Source organism: Emydura macquarii, unplaced genomic scaffold (assembly GCF_026122565.2).
Source record: "Emydura macquarii macquarii isolate MOO-44397 ecotype Brisbane River unplaced genomic scaffold, CSIRO-AGI_Emac_v2 contig_705, whole genome shotgun sequence".
Taxonomy (NCBI): Eukaryota; Metazoa; Chordata; order Testudines; family Chelidae; genus Emydura; species Emydura macquarii.
This window is the reverse complement of record NW_027130842.1, coordinates 2,843,821-2,864,679: the sequence shown is the minus strand read 5'-3', so window position 1 is coordinate 2,864,679 and position 20,859 is coordinate 2,843,821. Positions and strand designations below refer to the sequence as shown.

The following is a 20,859-nucleotide window of genomic DNA, read 5'->3' as shown; positions in this document are numbered from 1 at the left end:
AAACTTATTTTCGTAATTCAGCACTTCTGATTGTTTACAAAAAAAGGATTAAGATGAATACAAAGGTTTATGTGAAAGGGAGTGAAACATAGTGAGCCAACAGAGTTTTAAAGATTTCAGCTAGAAAAGGCTGAAATTCATCAGCTTTTCCTTTTTTCCAAAACTGAAATCAGTGGCATGTTACCAGAAGATACATGTGCCATGTGACGTGGGATATTTGGATATATGTAGGCTTGGCAGGGTTAGATATTTATCAGTAAATGCTGATTTCACTGTTCCCAAACACATACCATGAAAAAAATATCTCCATCTATAGTAATCAAAATCTGCAGCTAGGCAACCTAAGAAAAATATTGCTTGAGAACTTGATTTGTTTTGTATATTTTGACTTCGTATATTTTGATGTGATAGGAAAATATGTGTTTTCACGGTTACAAAGCTTGCGCTTTTTGAATCTCAACATCTACTGACTAAATATTGTCTGACCCCCTCCCATAAATTTCCTCAACTGAAAATTTACATTGATAAATATAAAAAAAAGATAAAATAAAAATCAATAAAATGCAGCCTTTTGTTTTTTTCTGCGTGGGATGCTGCTCCTCAGCAGATCTCGGCTGGGGTGGCATACATTTGTATTTTATCATTTCAGTGGATAACATCAATGGAGCAGCAGAGGGCGCCACGCAGGGAAGCAGCGACTCCATCATGCTACTAGCTAAAGACAGAGCCTGCGTACCACGCCCTGACCTTGACTAAACTTTGGCGCGGCTCGCGACTGCGAAGAGAAGGGGAGCACGAGCGGAGGAATGCGGCTCTTTATACTCCTGGGCCAGGGGCGGGGATAAGGGAGGAGCCGGGCTGGGCTGCCGCCGGACGCCGGTGAGAGGCTGGCTGGCGCTCTGCGATTGCAGCCATAGCTGGCTCGAGCGGTGGTACAGTGTGGTAGCAATCCCACAAGTGGTTTGTCCGCTGGCGGAGGGGCAGCTGATCGGCCGGAGGGAGCCGCGCTCGCGGGGAGAGGCGGAGGAGGAGCAGTGTCTGCCCCGCAAGGAAGACGTATAAGTGGCTTGGGGGCGAGGCGAGGGGCTGTGCTCTGTAGAGAGGGGGGGCAGCAGAGCTGCTCGGCAGGTGGTCACTTCCCTGCAGGTGAAGCCAGCCCAGCGCGCGGCGGGGAGCAAGGGGCGCGCAATGGTGCCCTTGGCAGGCACCGGAGGAGGTTGCACCGCGCTCCCGGCTCTGCTAGACCTCGGCAGCCGCTAAGCGGGGATCGTCTCCGCCAGCCCAGCAGCAGCAGCAGCAGCCTGTAGGAGCCTCCGGCCGGCGCCGACGGGCAGGGCGGCGCGGCATGGCATCTGCTTAGCCGCGGCGCGGGGCACCGCAGGCATGAGCGACAGCAGCGAGGGGATCATCAGCTTCTCTGTGCCCAGCCCGCCGGGCGGCGGCTGCCTGCACGAGGAAGGGCTCGGCGGGCTCAGCCGGAGAGCGCCGGGGGCCGAGGCGGGCGCCAGGAGCCTCCTCCCGGCGCCGCCCGCCGGCACCTACTGGAACGAGGACAGCGGCGCCGCCTGCCCCGCCGCGGCGGGGACTGGAGCCCGGGCCAAGGGCGGCGGCACCAGGAGGACCACGGTGTCCTATGTGATCAACGAGGAGAGCCAGGGGCTGCTGGTGGCGGCGGAGAGCGGGGCCCTGCAGAGCCTGCGGGAGGCGTGCGAGGCGGTCGGGGCCTCCCTGGAAACCTTGCACTTCGGCAAGCTGGACTTCGGGGAGACCACGGTGCTGGACCGCTTCTACAACGCAGGTGAGCGGCGCCAGCCCCGGGCCCTCCCATCGCCCAGCGCTTCCCGCTCTGCTGCCTTCCCCTTCCTTGCCCGCTGCCCCCTTTCTCTCGTTCCCATGGGCCGCAGCCCGCTCGGGGAGCCAGCGCTCTCCCCGCTCCGCTCCGCCCCGGTGGCCCTGCTTCTCTGCCTCCCCGGGAGCCCCTGGCGGAGCGCTCTGCTGCGCTGTCTGGAAGGGCTGGGCGTTGGTGGGTGTGCCATTCCGGGATGCAATCCAGACCAGTGAGTGGCCCTGGGGCTGACCACCGCCGTCATTAGCCAGGGTACGGTACACATCGGACACAAGTTTGGTCCCACTGGTGTAATGTGTCTGTTGTTACCTCTGGCGTGGTGGCGTCAACTCAGTTCAGTGGGACTTTATGGGGATGATATACTGTACAAATGTTACCACAGTGTAGGAAAAGAGACAGACTCTCCCCCTCCAAGTGCTTGATAGGGCTGGGCACATCCCACTTAGATGGGGGTTACAAACTGTGTTTGGGGTTTGATTTCCTGGGTCCATCTGTCATCACTGGCCACTCCTGATCTGGTGGCAGGTTGCTATGTAGCACAGTGCTTCCCACCCCCTTTCCTCACAGGGTCAGGCCTAGGTTTTCCTATAAGATGTTTTGTATGATTCCTGAGAGTTTGAGGAAATACCTTTCTCTCACTTCCTAGTAGTTGGGACATTGGAGTAGGAACTGTCTTATCTCTCTGTCTCACTCTCTCCTACATTAGCTGGTTAGTTGCTCCTCTCATTTTAGTAGTGCCCCCCAATTTTCTCTTCTAGTCATTGATTCTGTATTAGGTGACAGCCTGCCTTAGTTTTGCATATTTTACTGGCATAGAGTCAATAGGGCTCTGGATGGGAATTAGAGTCTATCTGATGTGACTATAGGATCAGGGCCTTAAATTTAAATTTTACAAGGCATTTCTTCCTTGGTGTCTTTATTCTTTTATCCAGCTATAACGTGGCAGTATGCTTTGTAACAGATTCTTGGACTCTTGTGATGTGTATCATGTCTTGACAGAGATGATCTCTTGGACCACTACCTCTTCCACACTGGTGCTTAAATAATATCCATGTGGCAACTACATTGTTTATATGGAAAAATAATATTAGCTAAAATATATTAGTTTCTTGTCCTTTAATGTGATTTGGTGGAAAAGAACGGGGAACCAATGCTATATGACTAGCCAGCTCTCCACGAAGCACCAGCTTGTAGTGTTTTTGGAGGCACTGGTTGTCTACAGAGCACAGTATGGGAACCACCAATTTAAAATACCCATATAGTGTGTTTTGTCGGTTTTTCCCCATCGCTGTGACAATGCACAGTGGGCCTGATTTTTCAAAGGTGCTGAGCACCTGCAGTTCCCTTTTACTTCAACTGGAGCTCAGAAAATTAGGTCCAGTGTGAATATTTCAACAATTTATTTGTTCTGACTCAAAATTTAGATATTCTGTATATTTTTATGTTTGGAAGTGTGTATGTTATATATCAATTGCATAAAACATTCATGACAGAAGGGATTAAACAGAACTGTGTATATGGAGTAAAACAGTTGCCAAGAAAGTCCCTCCCTGCACTCTGTCCTCTACTCCAATTTACCTACTGTTCCTGTAGCAAATTTGAAACTATTTAACTTGCTGGCTGTGTGTACCTTAAGCTATCTACTACTATCAGTCTGGCCCCATTGGCAGAGAAAGACTTGCGTAATTTGTAAAGACTTTATAAAATCAGAATGATCATATTAAATGCTCTTTTCCTCTTATTTTACAAAAGGAGGGAGCAGTCTGACTGATAGAGAATTTGGAGTTGTCTAAGTTTTTGCCCATGTCTTTATGAGTTTGGAACCCATTAGCCTAAACATTTAAAATAACTAATTTTTTAAAACCAATGCAGCAACAGGGATCAGTCATTCTCTCTGCTTCTGCATATTCTAGCACACAATCCAGCCGCTTCCACTGCATGCTTCTTTCCACGCACGTACATCGTTTCTTTAGAAGCCCTACCCACACAAGCTTTGCCAGCTTTCAGTTCCATGGGTTGGGTGGTGTGAGGGTCTGCAGTGAGTTGCGTGACCTCCATTCCATCCTGTGGAACTTGGTCTTGATGGAACCTCAGAGATAGTGGCAACTGACTGCCAGAGGAGTTGTGCTATTAAGTGGCTGGCAGTAGGGAGGTAAAAAGGTTCCACATAAACCCTCTTGTCTCCATGTGCTGATAAAGAGGCACTACAGGTCTTGGGGACCAGAACAGCCTGTTACACTGGAGTGGATAAAACCTAGGAGTCTCCACTCTATTTCTCAGCTTATTCCCTTATAGGACTATCAATAGACTCCAGTATTTATGGTTATGGTATGATACATTCACTTTCTCTTCATCCTCATGTGCCTGCATCAGGATTTCGAATTCAGATTGGTAGGCTCGGCCTCAGTAGTTTAGGGAAGAAACTCTTGTGATGGGAGATCAGACCTGAACGTGAACTCCTTTAGTTCTGGCAGTTGGAACTCTGGCACAGCACCAGCATAACAGCACACTTAGGTAATGCATCATTTGCTTACTGATTTCAATGGCTTTTGAGCAAAGCTTTGTAAGTGTAGAAACCTCGCTTTTCTTTCATTGCCATAATTGACATGAATTTAATCAAAGTACTGTGAAATGTACCATGTCATTCTGCCTCTCTATGGCAGTATAAGCCAAATACTGTCCATAGGGGCATGCATCTCTAACCTACTTTATTTTTAAAATATAGCTTAAAAAAAAATCATAGGTTTACTAATTCAGTTAGTGTCTGCTATCTAGAAGTAATTATGAAAGATAGGAATGGGAGACATAGGAAAGTAAGGTCCTTGGTAGTGTCCTGCTCAGATGCCCATCCCCAGGGAATGATGTCTCTGAACTTTGTAACAAGAGACTGATACTCCAGAAAAGTATCTAATAATTTAAAGCTTCACCAGTCTCTAGATTTTGGGAAGGCTCTTGGGGTTTTACTTTTCTCATGAAAAACCTAGCTGCTGCCAAGGGAAGGGATTGTTTCTGCTACTGTATGCCTCCTTCAGAGTCTCTGGGTTACTGCCAAGGGAGGTGTCTTTATTTATCTTGTCCTTATCTAGCCCCGTTACTATGAGACTTCCTTTCTTCAGAAAGGATTTCAGCTGCAGCTGCTACTCATAGCTTTTCCAATTAGTGTGAAATTGACATGATTATTGACAATTTCATTGACTTCTACCTGGGTCAGAATAGCAGCCATGAAATTGACCAGATTTGTTAATTTTACTCTGATATACCTTGGCTAAATTATGAGAAACAACAGAGGCACAGGAGCAGCCTGTCTGGGGACAGAAAGATAAGATAGTAACACTTTGACTTGAAAAGTTATCTTTTTGCAACAATAAAGGCTAGCAATGTGATTGCCTTTCCCCCTGTTGATATTATCTAACTAGTCAATAATGAATTAAACTTAATTGTAATTGCTGAATGGGCCTAAAATTCTGTTAGAATGAAAATGAAGAAGTAATGAAAGGATAGTGCAAATAGTTCAGGCATAAAATTTAGGTTTAGTGTAAAATATTTTTTTATTAAATCTAGTTGGCCAAATCCTCATTTCACTGAAGTCAACAGGAGTTTTGCTATTGATTTCAGTGGGGCTAGGATTTGGGGCTAGAAATACAAATATTTCTTCATTCTTCTGCTTCCAATTTAAATGATGTGTTCTGTAGAATTAAACATTCCCTTTCATTGTGTTAAGCAGCATTGACCTGCTGTGCATGAGAACATGATCAGACTCTCTTCATTGTCAGAAAGAAAGGGGGAAAAAAATGGAAGGAATCAATGTAAATTGGGGGACTGAAAGGTAGGGGGACTCAAGATAAAAGTAAATTAGATTTAAAATATGTAATTTCATATGGCACTATGTTCTTTGTATTTAAAGGGATACTATTAACTTAAATTTAGCCTAAAATTTAGTAGTGCTTGAAAACAACACCTTGCACCACTAAGAATTTGAAAATGAAACTGTTTTATTGATTTTTTTTCATTGCCCATGCTGAGAAACAGGCAAAGACCATACATACATAGTGAGAAGTAAGATATTTTCAGTTCACTCCCTCCCCTCACTTTTTCATAATCTAAAGTGCTATTGTAATGTAAGTAAAGAAATTTGCTTATATCATGATTTTTAATTTTCAGAGTCGCTTTAAAATATATAATGCATGAAAATGGTGCAATCTGACACTGAGAACTGCACAGAAAACAACCTGTTGGTGTCAACTGGCCCGTTAAGTGAATAAGAAGTCGCTTGTCTGAGTAAGGACTAAAATCCAGATCTCAAAGATGTTTCGGTGCCTAACACCCAATGAGAGTTAATGTCTTTGAGGAGTTGTGCCTGATTGCCTGAGCAGAGATTTGGAAGATCAGGCCTGTAATCGTTTTTGGGTGTAATACTCTTCACAAATGATGCACTGTGTACAGATCAACTGTAATTTACAGTAGGAGATATTATTCAGGGTAACACTGTTTCTTTTTCTTAATGCTTTTTCTGCCTTTTAAAATAGTTTGAATTTTAGGTGATCTCTGACGTAGTTTCACTTCTGTACTTTCACTTATTACGCCTCACTGAGAACCTGGACGGAATAGTAAGTAGTATCCAGTGTCTGAAGTAAACACTAATCATCAGCTCTGCATGTACATTAGCCCTTTTACTCTATCTTGTTCTGCCATCTTTGCCTAGCTTTCGACTGTAGTTGGTAAATGCTGGGACACTGTCGCTTGTTGGGTATAGACAGTAAGTTTTAACTGCATGTACCTAGAGCGTTCAAGCAGTAATTAACCGATCTGCTTCAGCATTCCTCCTTACTCTGGCTAAGTTCCTTTTTATTTTAGCAGGAGCTTTGCTTGAGTAATGAGTGTCAAATCAGCCTTAATATCTGTAAAATGAGTATTGGGGTACAGTAAGTAGTACTAAATTATCATTTTCCTCACCAAAAAATAAAAAATCAGATTTTAAAGCCAGAAGAGTCATGATGATCTAGTCTGACCTCCTGCAAAAAACAGACATATTATGATGTGTATTTGAACTAATACCTGGGAGTGAGTAATTGAATTAAGGAGTCAGGTTGTCTAGAAAGACCACATTCAAACTAGATTAAAGCAGTGTTGCATTACTGTAGCTGAGTTGCAGCAAATTCTCATCATTCAGCTTAATTGCCAAGCAGAGCAGAAATACAAATACAAATTAAAGGATGAAGACATGTACAGATAGGGGTAAAATCAACAAATAATAAGATGGACAAATGTCAATATATAAACCAAAAATGTGGCATACAAGTATATGGTGTTCCAAATGTTTCTTTTTAAACTAAAAAGATAATTTGTTGAAAATAACTGGAAATCCTGATGACTATAATGGGATATGAGTGCTCAGCATTCCTGAAAATCAGGCCATGAGTGAGTAGATCAGCCATGGCTTATATCTAGCTCCTGTCCATGACTCATTTAGTCTTACTTACCTGTTTCTTTTAGAAGACTGAAAATTAGGATTGATAGTTTGCTGTGGAGCTCTTTACACAGTCACTTATTATTATACATGATGCATAATAACAAATGCATCACAATCTAGCTGAATGAAGTGTAAAATGTAAACAAAGAGCATACAAGGAAAAACAGGTACAATTTAGTAATCTAAGGTATCTGGCCCTGCTCCTGCATGCCCTCCAGGAATGGAAGTTCCTCAAAGTCAAAGTGAGTTCTGAGTGCACAGTGCTTGCACAGTCAGGCCCATTATTAGTAACCCAGGTGATGAAATGTGCTTTGCATTGTTTTTAATCTGTCAGTTGTTTCCTTTAGGCTGATGGGACAATTCCCAATATTTATATTTTAAGAACATTGTAGACTAGGCAGGGCTAAATATTGACTTGATTAGCAAAATAAGTCAGATAGATGTGCTGAAAGCAATTCAGTTTTGTTGTTATTGGGGAGAAAAGTCTTTCAAAAATGCTTTATAGTATTTTAATACTTTATACTCTAAAGATAAGTACTGTGTACTGTCCTTGGATTGAGATGCTGAGGAATCTTAGAGGTCTTCATGCTTCAGGGCACAAGCCAACCACTAACTGAAAGGGGTTAGGAAGAAATTTCCCTTACGGACAAGTTTTTTCATTATGGCCTGTAAGGGGGTTTCTTATACCTTCCTCTATGGGCATGGATCAGCATTCATGTCGTGCTTCCTGTCAGTACCCAGCCCGGGCCAGGGAAGCTAATGATCCAACCAGTGAACCAAACTCAGTGATGAATCCTGGTCATGTTGCATTTGAGTCACGTTGCACATATGCTAAGAGGATACCTTCCTCTAAAATAATTGGTACTGGCTCCTTTCAGAGTCAGGCTAGATGGACCACAGACCTAATGCAGTAAAGCAATTGCCTGTATTCCTATTTCTTGTTTGCTTTGAAAGGTTTTCTGACTACATTTAACTTACATTAACTTTTTTTGGTGAATGGTAATGTTATTTACATAGGAAATGTAATATCTAGTTTTTAGTAGATTTCTTCTTTATAACCAAACTTTGGTGGAAAAATTGATGGAAAATGAGGAGATAAATTATATAGTGACTTACTTGGGTGAATCTGGGTTTCAATTTATACAGAATTATTTACTTTAAAACAGTCCCCAGACTAAACAACTTGACTGATGTGTATTTTGCACCATGCCAGTATCACATTGTGACCTTGTGCGTGTATTGCTCTGGAATTTTTTCCTGGCTTCAGCTGCTTATTCTTGAATCTTTTATTCCAGTTAATATAACTGCAAATGCTATTCTTATCCCTGGGTCTCTAGTCCTTTTAATCCTAGTAAATTCTATGGCTCAATAGTATTCTGCAGTAGCGAGTTCCACATGTTAATTAAATATTTATACTTCCAGTGCAAACTAATCTAATCAGAAATACCAGTATAGAATGAGGATCAGGGAGGGAATTCTCCATAATGGCAATGGATGAATAAAGCAAGTTAGGTTCATTAACAGCTAGAAAGTAAAACTGAGTTAGTCTAGTAACACTGGTCTTGTAGCTTTTACAGAGTTTGGCTGGAAACTTGGTGTCAACTCAGTGGCTTAAAAGCAGTACTGGAATGTACTTTGCTTGGGGAAATTTGGCATAAAGGAGCAAATCTTCAGAGACCCAGTGCAGTCATGTGGATAAAACTGATTTTGCTTGGAATATGTATAACAACATCTGTACATCATTTCCTCTATACCTTGTATAGCTTGCTGTGATTGCCCTGTGTAAGTCTTTACAAGGACATCAGAGTGAAGAAAATCAGCAACAGTGCTGATTTACATTCTTGGGCTGCTTTTCTGATAGTATTTTGCTTACCTTAGGAGACACTAAATTCCAGTGATTCCTTGACACTAGCATTTACCCAAAAAGTTGGCCAATAAAGTGATTTATATCTTAGTTTAAGCTTTCCTGGAATTCTGACACTTAGTGACACACCAGTTCTCACTTTCTGCCCTTGAATTCCAAAGAATTGATGTTCTTAAGAGCTAAATCTAATGTTCTTAATTCGTAGCAGTTGACTTAATGGTTTTCTCAGCATTCATGCTTCCCACAATATTTGCTATGTATAGTAGCAGTAAAACAACACCAGAGTTAAATGTAATTACTACCAGCTCTCAAAGTGAGGCAGCATGGAATGAAAGTGAACAGTTATTCCTCTTGCTGTTTAATTCTATATACTTCCCGATTTTATTTTACTGATGCAAAGTTTCTGACATTTGAAATGCTGCATCCTCTCTCTCCCTCCCTCCCCCCTCCCCCCCCCCCTTATTTTGCAGCATTTGTTTACACCGCTGTATTTTAGTATTTGAACATGGTCTTTTCTGCAGCAGATGGAAAAAGGGGGAGAGGGCTGAATCACCCCCAGTGGTCTGTGGAGTCGTGCCTAGATAGGCCATGCTAAAATAACAGCTTTGATTACTGGTTCTTTAGCAGAAAAAACTATCCTCATGCGCTATTGTTTTTGTTCACTTTCAGGACTGAGAGAGGCTGTCATAAACCACCCCTTTTTCCCTCCCCACTATCAAAGGGATTCATGTTGAGAGAGGCCACACTAAAACACGCTGTGTTGCTGCAGGTAGTTAGAACCAAGAGATGTTGAGTGACTGAAAGAACTAATGTTGTTATGGAGAGCCGTAGCTGCTGATTAAGGTCATATTCCCACAAGCATTACTGTTGCTGCTGCTAGGTGTCATGGATACACACTGGTTATTTGCCAGATAAGTGGTCTGGTTAAGGGGGGATGAAGCCCAGGGAAGAGAAATGGAGGTCTGAAGAATTACTTCTGGAAGAAATCAGCTCCCAGTTGTAAAAGCCACTAAGCCAGTGTGTTGAACTGTGAGTCTAAGGCATAAAGTATAGATATTGTCCAAGTGCTTCAGAACAGAACACCACATACTTCTGAAAAAAAGGGCACTTGTTTGGGTTTGGCTCAGTCTTTCGAAGATGGATCTAAAATTACTCTAGGACCACAGTTTAATTTGCCTGACCATTGTTAGAGCTGGTCAGATAACTTGTGAAGAATATAACAACATTTGGGATTTTTCAAAAATTAATTAGTTATTCAGAAATAAATCTTCCATTGTTCAACCAGCTTTAATTGTTATATAAAGAGTTAGATAAAGAGTGTCTCCCAGATTCCAAGTGTCCTCTTGCTATATCTGCATAACTTCCATTAAGGCTACGGGGACTTGTCTGTATGTATTTTGAAGAGAATATATCCTAGCTACTTCTGCCACTGCTCCCTGCATGAGCTGGGAGGATGATGGAAATATTTGGACAGTGTAATATACAGTGGAGACTTGGGTTCTATTCCTGCTTTGCCATTAGCCTGTTGTGTGACCTTGGGCTTCCCTTTTTATGCCTCTGTTTCCCTCACCCCATCCCTTTGTTTAGATTGTAAACTCTGCAGTGCAGGGACTGCTTCTGATTACGTGTGTGCAGTGTACCACCTAGCACAAAGGGACCTTGATCTTGGTTGGGGTCTCCCAGCACTACTCTAATAATCATAAAGATGAGTCAGTAAAGGCCTGTTCATGCAGTCCTTATTTAGTCAAATATCCTATGGATACAGTTGAGATACTTGAGTAAAGTGTATAAGTTCAGACTCTAATTGGGTCATAGAAGTTGGAGATAGCGAAGTCCGAATCTCAGTGAGTCTGTAAAGTGCAATTGCATAACGGAGTTGGTATTTTGTATGGTATATGAAATATTTTCCTCTCCTTATTAAAACACTGTTACATATTAAAGTGCCAAGACAAATGCTGTTTCAAGGAACAGTACAGTTTAGCCATAAAATTATCAGCAATGAGTCCCTTAAAAATGTACTCACCAGTAAACTGGGCAAAGCTAGTTGTGACAATAATTTTTACTTTCAGGAATAACATAAAATTGACACACTCCCTTCTCTCCTTCCCACCATTTTGGCATTCTGCTGTTGCCACTTCTCTAGCTGTGACTGAGCAGGATGTGTGGCAGATGGAAATTTACTCCTGAACTTACTACAGTCATAATAAGAAGTTTACATCATTTTAATTTTGAATATGCTTATGAAATATAAAAGCACAGTACAAAAAGAGCCTGAATAACTGTAACACATGAAAATAAGACAACAGAACAAAAAAAAATTCTATCATAAGAGGAGTATAATGTATGCTTAAGTAGAGCTAAAAGGAGCAAATAAGAGAGTGAAAAGACCTAATCGATCTTTTAGCATCCTTATCCCAGCCAATGCATGATTGTTCTCTATGGTAAGTTCTCCTATGCACTGTTCTGTTTAAAAGAGTAAAGCTATAGCATATTTTCATGGAATACCAACTCCTACAGTGTGAGCTCATAGTTAAGAGAAAATGTCTTGACTTTGTTAAAATTTTGTTTGCTTAGTTTCATTTAATTTCTCATGGTGGTATCATCTTCAATCACTCTGAACAATTCCTTTGTTTTTAGAAATACTTGTTCTTTATGTCTACACCATTCAAACAACAATATGATGTGTTCTCTTGTAACAAATCAGAGGACCTTCCAGATGTTTTTTCTGATGACACTAAAGGAGTTCAGTTCCATGATTGGGAATGCTTGTGTGAGCGATCAAATCAGTAAGCACCTATCACAAGTCCATAACAATTTGTGTTGAACTGCAGACCAAGCTCGACTAGAGATAAACATTGGTCATTTACATCACAGTATCTTCATTCATTCATTTGTATACGTTAAGGACCAAATTTATCCCTTGATAAGCAGGTGTAATTCTTGTTTAAGTCAGTAAGAGCTGCTTTTTATTAGCAGATGCCGAGCTATATGCCGGGGCTGAATTACTGCACTGCCCACACCCAAAACCATCCCTTTTAAAAAGCAATGGCCAAGTTTTAAAAAGATATTTGGGAATCAAAAGATACTGATCGGCACCTAGTGAAATTTCATCTGTATCTTTTGGTGCCTAAATATCTTTTAAAAAATCTGATCTCAGACTTCTAACCCATTCTACTAAAATAAGTGAGTCACTCTGGGACCTTATTAGGACTGAATTAGCTGATGGTTCTTGAAGATGTGTTCTGTTTGAGTGAGCAGTTGGGTATTTCTTCACTGCAGAGTTAACCATGATTCTTATTGAGTGTTGCCCTTAACCTGGTTCCTGTCCACACACACAAAGGCCTTTCACACAAGTTTAGGGGTTCTTTCAATGTAGGCTTTTTGGCTTGTCTCGGGCTTAGGCTAGAGCCTGAATGAGACTTTCACTTGGGCTGGAAATCTGCCCGTTTTGCACTAAGCACTCAGGATAAATCACTTGAGTATTGATGGTTCTCCACTGTGTTTCCACAGTTCCCTGTGTGCCCAGAAGGACAGACAATCCTCCCACAATTCACTGGAAAAGAAGCGTACAGCAGCTCAGCTTACTTCAGCACACAGAGCTGTGGGCTATGCCTGCAGAAGTCCTAGCGACACACACAGGTGAGGGCAACACCAGGACGAATCAGAGGACAGTGAGGGCAGCACCCAATAACTTGAGTGTGCCCTCGAAGTACAGCTGCCCACACTTGAGCAACGTTAACCCAGGTGCTCATCACTCACGTTAAATCTGCAGTGACAAATCCTTTGATTAAAGCACTCGCTCTCCCAAATTCTCACCCCCTTGAATTGTTTTTTATAAACAAGCATTTAAAAAATCCTACACACAGTCATCCTCTGCCTTTGGAAGAGCAGAGAGCAAACAATTTTGTTCTGGATTTTTGTGCTGCTTAATTTCTCTTGGATTTTATATAATGCTGACCAGTGCGGTATCTGAGTTTCTCAAACTTCCTACAGTAACTATGCAAATGTATCTAATGTTGGATTAGTTTTAACTGAGACACATGCAAACTGATGATAAATGGGATGCAGGAGTGGGTCCAATGACTTGGCATTTTAAGTGTTGCAACCTGGATCTCCAGTACCGACAGCAGCCTTTGGTCTCTTGTTCCTTGGAACATGTACAGTTTGTGGATCCAGGAAGAAGACTAGAAGCTGCTTTCTGCATGGACACCTCCTTGCTAGCCATTCGACAGTTGGAACTAGTAAATGTTTGCCAGAGATCTGGAACAAATGGTTGGGAAACTTTCCAAGCCTCCCTAGGAATAGCCTTTGGTCAGGTCCGAGCATCATAAGAAAGACCTTGTATTTGAATCCATGTGTGAAGTGCAGTCAGAAAAGAATGAATGAGGTTTTATTGACCATGCTTGCTAAAGATTAATGGCTGTTCTTGTAAATAATCCAGATACGTGAACTTTAAAGAAGTTATGTTTATCTGTTTTCATAAGATCCATTGTATTTTTTGCCTTGTATAGAACCAAACACTTTGGTGCTTCTCTACTATTAATAAAAACATTTAATTTGGTATTTGGAGAGCTAATCCTCTAACATCCATCTTACTTAAAGCCTTTACAGTAACTTTGAAAAAATCATAATGAAAATGACCAGCCCCGGAGCAAAAGCTACTTTCATAACCTTATGATGATGAAGAAAATGCTAAAGAAAAAACATACCTGTTCAATAAAATAGGGACTTGTGGGTTGAGTAAAATATTGCAAGGCTGCATTAATGTCTGTCAGTGAGAGGATACATCTCTGTAAAGGGTTGCCATGATTGTAAAAGGCTTTCACTTCAATAGCAGCCTGTTCAGGGGTGCTGGACCAATTTCTATAGTGGGGGTGCTAAGAGCCATTGAATCAAACTCTAAACCCTCTATATGGTGGAAACCACATCTAGCCAGTTCCAGCACCTATGAGCCTGTTACAAGAACACATTCATGAATGCAGGAGCAGAAAGCTGTGCTGCATTTTTTTTTTTTTTTTTTTTTTGTGTAGGGGGGGATTTGGGAGAAGACTAGGTAGCCTGAGAGGTGAGTAGTTCGGTTGCTTCCATTTTATCATTGGTGTCTGAACTCGTTTACTTGTTTTGACTCTGACAAGGGAGCATCAAAGTTGAAGAATTTCTGATCACAAATCAGAGACAGGGATGACAACAGTGGGAAAATGGATGTGTTTACACTATAAATATGTGAAAGATTACATGACAGCCAAACGTAAACTAGAGCATCAGAGATGCTCGTACAGCTAGACAGCTATTCTATAAAGTGTACCTGTTTCACTAGTGTATTTTGAGGTTTAATATTTGTAAAGTGCTTGGAGATCCTTAGGTGCAAGGTGATATAATGTAAAAAACCCCACGCAAGCTTTGGAGTGTCTCCTAATTCAAAAGAATGTAGGGGAGGAGCCACTTTCTTACTAAAAAGAACGGTGAAGATCTGCACTGCAGAAAAGTTGCACAGAGAATCAAGGAAGTGAAGACTAAATTTTCTCTACTCTGCCCTTACTTACATCTGATTCAAAAGAGCCAAAATACAGTAGTGGCACTTTCAAAATATACTTAATTCCAGGCAAGAGCTCTCCTGTTCCCATGCCATGGATTGTGCCAGATAGATGTGTAAATGAGAAAATTCCACTCCCTTTTGTTTAATTACACCTGTCTTGCTCTGTCTCCTACGGTTTTTGTGTATGAATGAACAGTGTGCTGATACATTGGTGTTTTGTCTATTTTTATAAACTTTTTCTTCAAGAATAGCTGAACACCAGTTGGCCTCAATGAAATCCACCATATGTTATTACTGGTTGAAAATTCTCTGTGCTCATCATCAGGATTCAAACAAATAGATCACAAGAAATGGTGTATAAATTGAAATTTTTAGAACTACCGTTATTTCTGTCTTAGTCTGAGTCCAGTTTCAACAGACCTGAAAAACAAATGGCATTTACCTGCATTAGATTTACAAAATTGGGAAAAGAGTTGATATTAATTATTGAATTTTCAAAAATCTGAAATACTAGTAAATAAATGAAGTAGAACTTTAGCAGATGTGAGAGCCTTTTGTTAAAGGTAATATTGAGGCTTTTATCTCTAATTGCAATGATGAGTAGGAGAAGTAGATTATAAAATCAAATTACATGACATGCAGAACTCAATGTGATGCTTTCATAACATTGTCAGAGTAGCAGAAGAATAAATTGTATTATCTTGGTAATGGGATGAGAGAATTGGCTAGGTAAAAATTGACTGATTTACAAGTATGAAGAATACAATAGCAAAGCTCAGATTAATTTTGAAATAGATTTAATATGAAGATTAAAAACTAAATTGATTTTTCTCTTCAAACTCCTAGATACTCAAATTCTTGATTTTAGCTTAATATACTAATGTGAAAACAAATGCAAAAATAATCACACAGTGTGTGTGTGTGTGTGTGTGTGTGTGTGTGTGTGTGTGTGTGTGTGTGTGTGTGTGTGTGTGTGTGTGTGTGTGTGGTGTGTGTTTCTAGCTAAAATAAATCTCTGCTTCAGTCTCACTCATTAAAGTAAGAAAATCTCGTAGGAAAATTTGTTGTAATTTGTGGAATCTGCAAGTCTTCCATTTATTTTCTATGGCAGTTGTGAGCAACATGAGACTGGTGATTTTCACACAGGCAGCCATGTAGCTGTATTTAATATGTTGAAAACTAACTATATGAAATTATGACCTTGAAGTGCTGTCTTTTTACAATGCTGTAACACAATTTAATTTCTCCCCACTCAACCCTCAAAAGTGCAGTGATTTTGATGTATATAAGACTTGTGAATTTTCAGATAGCCAGAGAAGTGTTGGTTTATATTGCCAATCTCAGATGGAAAAAACTTCCAACAGGAAAACCATTTTAAACACTTGTATTGTCAACAAATAGACAATAAATTACAGCAATATCAGGAAGGAATGGCATAGGATGATGGGTAAATACTACCTTTCAGTGCATTATAAAGAGAAGATCAGATCTATGAACCACATGGAATATTTTCATTCTTTTATAAAAATAATAAGAACAAAGTGCCTAGTTGAAACAAAAGTTATGCCATATTAGTTATTTTATACTTAGTGTGAGAGCAAGCAGAACACACTGGTGGCATTATGAAGTGGGATGACTAACTAGGAAATGAGTGTGAGGGGATTGAGCTGATCCTGATTAGAGCTGGTCAAAAAATAGGTTTTTTGTTGTTTGTTTTTTTTTTCCCCCATGGAAAATTTAAACTTTTTGGTGAAATATGAAAACGCTAAGTATTTCAATTCAAGAGTTCTATAATGCTTCATGGGAGTTGTAATTTGGGTGCCTTATGTGTCCATTCTCTGCTAAGGATTGGGTTCTCTGACTGGACTACATCTCCCATGATGCTTCACATTCTCTCCACTTGGAGAGGAGAGGGATGCATCATACAAGTCTCTGCCCTTGGTGCCTCATGGGAGATGTAGTCCAGACAAGCAGCCTGGCCCATAGAGGGGAATGGAAGCTTAAGGCAGTCAATCTACAACTTCCATGAGGCACTATCGTGCCATTTTGCTTTTCTGATGTTCATTCTGAAAACAAGATATTGAAGCTTTCTTTGGAAAGCAGAAACTTTCCATGAAAATTTTCAGTTAGCGGAAACTTAATTTTCCATCAAAATAGTTTTGACATACATTTTTTTGGGCAGTCCCAATCCTGATATGTATACTCTTAATGTTAAAACTTCTTTGTAGTTTGCATTAGTTTACTGAATTTTAGAGGTAAATTCTGTTTCTCTTTCCCCTTTAGGAGTTGATAGCCCTGGATTCTTAGGGCATGTCCATTCCAATACTTATAAAGGATTTGGTATTTTTTAGTAGCTATTTAATTTCAGGGCAGCAGGGTTCTGCTGTGGTGAGAGTATTACACCAGGAGGTCTTATAATTAGGCCATAATGTGGAAGATGGAGTGGGCATGTTGTAAAAGAACTGAATGACATTTTAGAAGCTTAATTTGGGCTCAAGTTATTGTCTATCAAATGTTAAATAGCAGAAAAAGAACTTGGGTTCTGTGGTTTCAAGTGTGAGTTTATATATTTTTGTTTTCTTTTGGACAAATCTCTGTGCTCATAAAAGTGAAAAATTAAGAGGTCTGTCTAGAATGAGAGAGACTGTGGGAAGGTAGTGGTCAAGTTTCTCTGTCTAGTCCTTCTGTGATGCATCATAACCCTAAACTGCCTCCCCTCACACTTTTACAGTTCTGGATGGAGACTAAGGTGCATAATACTGATGCACAGTGGTTTATGCAAGAATTGTTTTGCACATCAAAATGAATATTCTCCTTAGCAATTGTGCTCAGTTGTCTGACTTGTGTTAAGCCAAGTTTATATTTCATAATATAATTACTGAAAAAGATACAGACACTTGGCTATTAACATCAGAAAAAATAGGGTATTAATTGTTCTAGTAAAAACGTAGAGAACGTATCATTCTTTTTCTTAGCACAAACATCTATTATCTCTTTTGCTTTGATCAACCCTGAAGCCTAGAAGGTTGAGTCTTACAGCCAGATCCTTCACGCACACAAATTCCACTTAATAAGTAGCAGTCAATGTACCATATGAAATAGCTTACTGAAACGGTTTTGGATGTAAAAAAAATTATTTTAACGTGCACATATAATAGGGTGGAATGAAAATGTAAGACTGTTAAACCACTGTACAACATCTGAAGGATCAGTTTGTGATCTAGACTCTAACGGACTATGATAATGTAAATCTACCGTTCTTCTAGCTCTAATGAAGTGCTTACCTAAACTACCCCTTTTAGCTTGAGTCTTATTGAACAAATATGAAGCCATACAAGATGGATAAAATAGCACAATCTAATTTATAGGCAAAGTTATTCTGACTGTTATCCCTGTAGCAGAGATTTTGACTTGGACAGGACAGGACCTCCTAAATTGTTTCTAAAGATGAATTTGCCATATTGTTAGATTACGGAATAATTTATCTGTGGGTTAAAGCTACAGGGCTATATTCAGCATTGATGTAATTGGCGCATCTTGTCTTAAACTCAAAAGAGTTGCACTTGTTTCCACCAACACTGAATTTGGCTCTGTCATACTTAGGAGGAAGATGCACAAATGAGGGATAATTCATAGATTTTAAGGCCAGAAGGACTCACTGTGATCATCTTGTTTGACCTCCTGTATAACACAGGCCATAGAATTTCCCCAAAATAATTCCTAGAGAATATCTTTTAGAAAAACATCCAGTCTCAATGTGTCTAGTTCAGCTTCTAACCATTGGATCATGTTATACCTTTCCTTGCTAGATTGAAGAGCCCATTATTAAATATTTGTTCCCCGTGTAGATACTTATAGACTGTAATCAAGTCACCCCTTAACTTTCTCTCTGTTAGACACAAAGAGCATAATATATTTAGTTTATCACTGTAAGGTATGTTTTAGAATCTTTTAATCATTCTCTTGGCTCTTCTCTGTATCCTGTCCAGTTGATCAACATCTTCTTGAACTGTGGGCACCAGAATTGGCACAGTATTCCAGCAGTGGTTGCATCAGTGCCAAATGTAGAAGTGAAATAACCTATAATAATACCTAGTGTAACCCAGAGTTTTCAGATCCCAAAGCAGTGGTAACTTAACTGTTTGTCTCCCTGAGGTATCAGGAATAAATCAATGGGGACTCAGCTCCTCCATCTGATAAATGATTGGTACAAACAAGACTGCTTTTAGCTAAAATTACTCTTTTATTAGGTCTCAAGCATACTGCTATAGCATATAAGTGTATGTATGTTCAGAGCATCCCAAACATTTATAATTACCCAAAATCTGAGGTGGTTTCTAGTAATCAACAACCAGGCTTTCGGAGGCCTTCCTTCTGTCCTGCTGCTGGGGAGTTTAGATATCACTCTTTGCCTAAAGAAGAGTTTCTTCAGATTGCTCCAAAGTGTATACTTTTGCTTAATCTTTTATAGCTAACTTAAACAAAGTGCATAACTCATTGTGACTCTGAGTGCGTCATCATAGTAACCCATAGTGGGTCACCAATTCTCCTGATTTCAGCAAATTACTCATTTCTTATCAAAGCATCTCCAATCAGAATAACATTAAAACTTGTATGTCAGGGGCACTTAACCAAGGACAGCTGTCCAAAAATTCCTTCCATTCTCATGGTACATTAACTCTTAGTCCCGTCCTCTCAGTCTGATTAGCAAAATTGCCTCTCTGAGCCTAAGATTATTCCTATCTATTTGATATTTGGTTTTCAACTAACAGTGGCTGGACACACACTATGGTTGTCTGCAGTACTGTCAAATTCTGGGGTTACACTAGCTCTGGCACTTTTCATCCAGAGATCTCAGAGCACTTTGTAAATGAAGCAAATATCAGGATCCCTATTTAAAAACCTTTGTGCCTCAGTTTCCCCATCTATAAAGTGACTTTCTCGGTGTTGGCTAATGGTAGAGCGGGGAATAGAATCTGTGTCTCCTGAATCTAAATCCAGTGGCTTGTTCACTGGGTCACACTTGCTGTCAGTGTGATCACGGGATGTGGGTGAGAGAGAGTTTATCTTCTGCACTGTTAAGCTAACTGTGAACGGACATGATTCTTAGTGTTAAGCATGTATAGAACAATTCACAAAAGTGATAATATCATATAGAATGGTTAGGTATTAATTAAACTATTGTAAACACTACTAAAATTATTCTAAATTAATCAAATGATAGACAGTATTATGATAGATTTTGGTTGTCATTTCTACGTATTGATGTGTTAGTGATATGATTGACTTGATATGAATGTTTATGTTGATTGCTATGTGCTCTTTCTTCTGTAACTAATGAGTAAATACTTTCCAACTTTTTTTTCCCACTAAAGCTTTTGGTCATACAACTGACATTAATGAAAACTAAATCTTTACTGTGAAAGACTACTTGGCAGTACCACGGGGAAAAGCAAATGCAAACCTGTTTATCAGGCCTGTTTAATCTAGTCTTACAGAGATTAGCAGTCTTTACACCGAGTGTTAACAATTTACTTCAAGTGAGTCATATCCGCTTTCTAACTCTTGCAATTAGCTCTAAGGCTAGGCAGTCAGTGTTAGCTTAGTGACACATTGCAGGATTCTGACAGTGATAGCAATTTCAAGCATGTGTTGATCTTGCTTCAGTAATTGACAAACATTTATCAGAAAGCTAATTTTTAAAAAATAAATACAATCCAGAAAGTTGATAGGGAAACTGAATGTTCATATCAATTTTGTAGCGAACCTAGAACAAGCAAACTGTTGCCAAATTGCTCATATTAATAAGAAAGGGGCAAAAATCTCCCTTTCTTTTCTGGCTATTCCTTAGGCCCTTTGTCTGACAGACAGAGCTATTAGTACAAGGTGCCGTCTTGTCATCTGTGCTCCACTTGGGCAAATTGAGGAGATATGCATGAGACTGATCACCTCTGAAATCTATACGGGGATCAAGACTTGTAGACAGCCCATGATCATTGATGTAAAGAAATTTGATGAACATTGCCTTTGCTGCGTAAAGGAAAAGCAAAAGAGCAACAAAGATGCAGAAGTCATTTTCGAAGATTGTGGGAGCAGGGAAAGATTTAGCTGTGCTACTTCCATTAAAGCTCAGCAGTATTGCC

The 20,859-nt window shown here is 40.2% G+C and overlaps 1 protein-coding gene across 4 annotated transcripts in view; it reads left to right on the top strand.

Annotated features, from left to right (window-relative positions):
- The first annotated feature begins 760 nt into the window (after window positions 1–760).
- Window positions 761–20,859, top strand: part of MAP3K5 (mitogen-activated protein kinase kinase kinase 5) — a 143,863-nt gene continuing 123,764 nt past the window's right edge. For 2 of the 4 annotated variants that reach the window (XR_010918652.1, XR_010918653.1), the window contains exon 1: window positions 761–1,798. Coding sequence is in view for 2 of the 4 variants with exons in the window: in XM_067542296.1 (XP_067398397.1) it covers window positions 1,384–1,798 (415 nt within the window). In the remaining 2 variants the exon portion in view is untranslated. The remainder of the gene's footprint in view (window positions 1,799–20,859) is intronic. The other 2 variants (XM_067542296.1, XM_067542295.1) reach the window with 2 other exon arrangements.